General features: G+C 56.1%; 1 protein-coding gene across 1 annotated transcript in view; it reads left to right on the top strand.

Annotated features, from left to right (window-relative positions):
- Positions 1–4,264: 4,264 nt before the first annotated feature.
- The window catches only part of LOC306815870 (serine/threonine-protein kinase pim-1-like), a gene marked incomplete at its 5' end in the record, with an annotated part of 3,446 nt that continues 3,353 nt past the window's right edge, over positions 4,265–4,357 (top strand). Inside the window, one exon of the mRNA XM_079332389.1 lies at positions 4,265–4,273. Within this exon, the coding sequence (XP_079188515.1) occupies positions 4,265–4,273 (9 nt within the window). The remainder of the gene's footprint in view (positions 4,274–4,357) is intronic.

Below are 4,357 nucleotides of genomic sequence, written 5' to 3'. Positions count from 1 at the left end.
GCAGGAGTCGCAGCTTGTGCGGCTCAGGAGAGAGAGAGATGAGTGGATTTTGGAAGAGCAGGAGAGCAGAAAAGATGAAAAAGCAACGCGTGGAAAAGAAGAAGGGGCAAGAGCACGGCGGAGATCACGGCTCGCCCCGTCCCGCCGCCCCCCGGGACCCCCAGAGCCGCGGATGGAGCCCGGGGACCCCCAGAGCCGCGGATGGAGCTCGGGGGTGCGGGGGGACCCCCAGAGCCCAGAGCTTGGGCTGCAGCCAGCACCAGCAGCCCCGAAGGCTCCGTCCTGCCCCCCCTTCGGCTGCTCCTTGTGCCCCCACCCGATTCTGACACCTGTGACCCCCCCCAGCCCTGAGGGTAAAGGTGAGGGAGAGGGGGGACTGGCAGAGCTCGAATTAAAGGATTAAAGGGGTGTGTCCTTGTTGAAATCACAAGATCACAGTCAGAGGTTTGTAAGGGGAATCCCCCACCGCCCCTGAGCCCCCTGCCCTCCCCAGGGGTCTCCCTGAGCCCGCTGCCCCCAGCCCCACTCCTGCTTTAGTGCCCTCCTATTGAGATGGGCTCAGAGTTCCTCTCTTTGGCAAAGAAACTTTGGGATCCACACGTTGGTGAATGTCGTGGCTTTTCCTGATCGGCAGCTCCATCAGCTGTGGAACTGCTGCAGTGGGAATTCGACACCTGGGGCTGTCGAGCTTTTTCTCCTGGTCCCTTTAGTTGGGAGTGTCCCTGGTGCCGCTCGCTTCGGATCCTGGTTCCGTGTGACCGAAGGCTCGTGAGGGCGCACGGAGCTGAGGAGGAAATGCAGATCCCAGGGTGGGTGGGCGGCTCCACGGGACTTTTCCTGCCCCTCCTGTGCCTTGCCTGGCCTTTCCCAACCCCCCTTGTGCTATTTTACCGACCCCCTTCCTTCGACTCCATGCCCTGCATTGCCTTTCTCACCACCTTGGCTCCCCACTCCATTTCCCCCGGCTTTGCTTTGCCTTGCCTTCTCTTCCTCTGATTCTTCTTTCCTTGCCCACCCCTCTCCAGCCTTGCCTGAGTCCCCCCTGGAGCCCCCTGCCCTGCCCTGAATTCCCCCTGCCCTGCCCAGGTGTGTGCCCAGGTGTGTGCCCCCAGCATCACCCCCCCTCAGCTCTGTGCCCCTCCCCACCCCTGGGGGCAGTGGGAGCTGCTGTCCCCTGCCAGGGCTGTCACCTGCCCTGCTGGCTGTCCCCAGGTGCAGGGGGGTGCCCAGCCCCAGCTGGCCCAGCTCTTGGCTCTCAGGGCTTTGTTCTCTGGCTCTGTGCTGGCGCTCAACAGGCTCCGTGTGGATCACGTGGTGAGTTCAGCTCAGCCCAGGTGAGCCCCAAACCAGCCCAGGTGCAGGTAAAAAGCTGCAGAGAAGCCCTGGGCCCATCCCCACACTGTGGCAGCAGCTGAGGGGGGCTCAGGTAAGACCCCACCTGCAGTGCTGCCTCCAGCTGTGCCCCCCAACACTTGGAGGGTGTGAATGACCCCAGGGAGGGTTTGGGGCAGCAATTTCCACCTGTGCAGGTGTGAAGGCAGCGGGTGGGAGAGGGATTTCCCCATCCCTGGAACCCTTCAGGTGCTACCAGGCTTGGTGGAAGTACCTGAAGGGCTCCCAGGCTGTTTTGGGAGGGGCTGGGCGTGTCCCAGGTGCTCTCTTGTCCCCACAGAGGGCCCTGAGCCAGGTGCTGTTCCTCACGCCCTACCTGCCGGCCGCCCTGCTGCGGCAGCGCCTGCACAGGCACCTGCCTTGGAGGTCTTCTCCAACATAAATCCATTGTTTTAATGCTCTCTGGCCCATGTGCATCTTCCACACCCAATTGGGAAGAGATTGGGGGAAATCCCATGACTTTGGAGACAGTGGGTAGAAACTCCTCCAAAAATCGCTGTTTCCAGAACACCGTGGAAGAGGCCATTTGGAGTGGCTCCACAGCACAGGAAACCAATGAGGAGGAAAAGCCCTGGAGATCCCTCATGAGGGTGGGCTGCAAACACAGATCTTGGGTATCTGAGGAGGAAAGATCCAGCCTGGGCCAGAGAAGTGCGCAGAGCTGCAGCCAGAGCTCAGAGTTTGGGGTCCATGAGCAGCATCATGATGAGAAGAAGCCCCACGAGTGTTCGAATTGTGGGAAGAGCTTCAGCAAGAGATCCTCCCTGATCTGCCACTGCAGAGTCCATGTGGGGGAACGGCCCTACGAGTGTGGAGCGTGTGGGAAGGGCTTCAGTACGAGATACAAACTGATCCACCACCAGATGATCCACACTGGGGAGAGGCCCTACGAGTGTGACAAATGCAGGATGAGGTTTCAGACCAGCTCCAATCTCCTCAGGCATCAGCGCATTCACACAGAGGAGAGGCCCTTCCGCTGCCCCAGCTGTGGGAAGGGCTTCAAACACAACTGCTGCCTTGTCTCCCACCTGCGTATCCACACTGGGGAGAGGCCCTATGAGTGCTCCCAGTGTGGCAAGTGCTTCAGGACCAGCTCTGATCTGATTGTCCACCAAAGGAGCCACACGGCTGAACAGCCCTACGAGTGTGATAAATGCAGCAAGAGGTTTCCAACCAGCTCCAGTCTCCTCCAGCACCAGCACATTCACATAGAGGAGAAGCCCTTCTGCTGTCCCGAATGTGGGAAGGGCTTCAGGTACAAGTCCAACCTCGTCACCCACCGGCGCATCCACACCAGGGAGAGGCCTTATGAGTGTTCTGAGTGTGGGAAGAGCTTCTCACAGAGCTCACACTTGACCACGCACCAACGGAGGTACCACTAAGGGAAGCCCTGTGAGTGCCTTGAATGTGGGAAGAGCTTCATGTGCCGCTCCAGCTCCGTTCTCCGTTACAGGATCCGTGCTGGATGATCCCAGTGTCTCCCAGTGGGCAGAGCCCCAGTGATCTGTGTTGGGAAGACACCTGGCTGGGGGGGCTCCACATTCTCCTGGCTTCCCTTGGGTACCTGGATACATCCACAGACCAACATCACAAATCCATTGTGGAGAGCACATTTGTCGACTTCTGACCCCAGAAAAATATCATTTGTTGCATCTTCTGGTGGCATCAAGCAACACTGGGTGGCCTTGGAGGTCTTCTACAATAAAAAAAAAATCGTTTTAATCCTCTCTGGCCAATGCACATCTTCCACATCCAAATGGGAACAGATTGGGGCAAATCCCATGATTTTGGAGACAGTGGGGTGGAAACCCCTCCAAAAAGGGTTCTTCCCACCCAGCCAAGCATGTGGATGCTCTGCCAGCAGGGACACGTAAATCTTTTTTTTTGGCCTTGAAACAAAAAGGTTTCTGTTCATCCCTTTGTAAGTCCTGAAATTAGAGTAAAAATAAAGATGTTGAAGTAATGCATGGATGGGGAGATGTGTCCTGGTGGCAGCGTCCCCACAGGTGTGGTGACATCGTCCCCTGCTGTGTGTCTTGGTGGCATTGTGTTGCCTCCCCTCTGTATGTCCCCATCCCCTGCCATGTCTCCCTGTCCCCTTCCATGTGTCCCCGGCCCTCCCTCTATGTCCCTGTCCCCAGCCCCCAGCAGGGCCAAATGTTGTAAGGCTGAACGGGGTTGGGACCCCAATGGAATCTCCATACAAATCTGGGCCTTCTGTGTGTGCACCAGCCAAAACTATATTTAGTTGCTGTGTTTTGCTGTTCGTTCACATGCTTCTTTCACACACTAGCTGTTTCTGTGTATTTCTTAGTTTAGACTAGTATTGACAACAGGTGCACAGCATGAAAAAATTTAAGGAGTTTTTCGATAACTTGTTTGAAACACCCCAAGGCCGCTGGAACATAAACTATGTTAAATTGGGAGAGAAGATGTTGAAAACATCGAATACCAAGATTAGAAGATTCAAGACAGCAGGGGACAGCAAGGATCTTGCAATGACAGACTTTTGAGGGGTTGAAGGGGTGGATCAATATCCTAAAATTACCAATTGTGAAGTGTATCCCCACGTGGGTGATGGTTGCAGAAATGTATAATTTGGGGTGAATTGTAAACAATAAATTGGCTTCCGCAAAATCATATTGATGTGCTGTTCAAAGTCCAGTTTGTTCCTGCAGCCAAAGTCCCTGAGGTCCTGGGCTCTCCGAGGGGAGTCATCCTGCAGTGTCCCCATGTCCTGCAGAGTGTCCCCATGTCCCTCAAGGTGCCCCTATGTCATGCAAGGGTGTTTCCTGTGTCCCTCAGGATGTTCTCATGGCTGCTCCTGGCTCTGAGCATCTGCAATTGCCCTGGCCACAGGCAGGGACACACCATGGCACAGGTAGGGAAACCCTGTGACACCCTATAACACCCCACAAATCCTTTGTCCTCTGATTTTAGGTTCTTTCCCCCTCTTTGGGTTCAT

This window comes from Erithacus rubecula, assembly GCF_903797595.1.
Source record: "Erithacus rubecula genome assembly, contig: scaffold_264_arrow_ctg1, whole genome shotgun sequence".
In the NCBI taxonomy this organism is placed as follows: domain Eukaryota; kingdom Metazoa; phylum Chordata; class Aves; order Passeriformes; family Muscicapidae; genus Erithacus; species Erithacus rubecula.
This window is presented reverse-complemented; position numbering and strand designations above follow the sequence as displayed.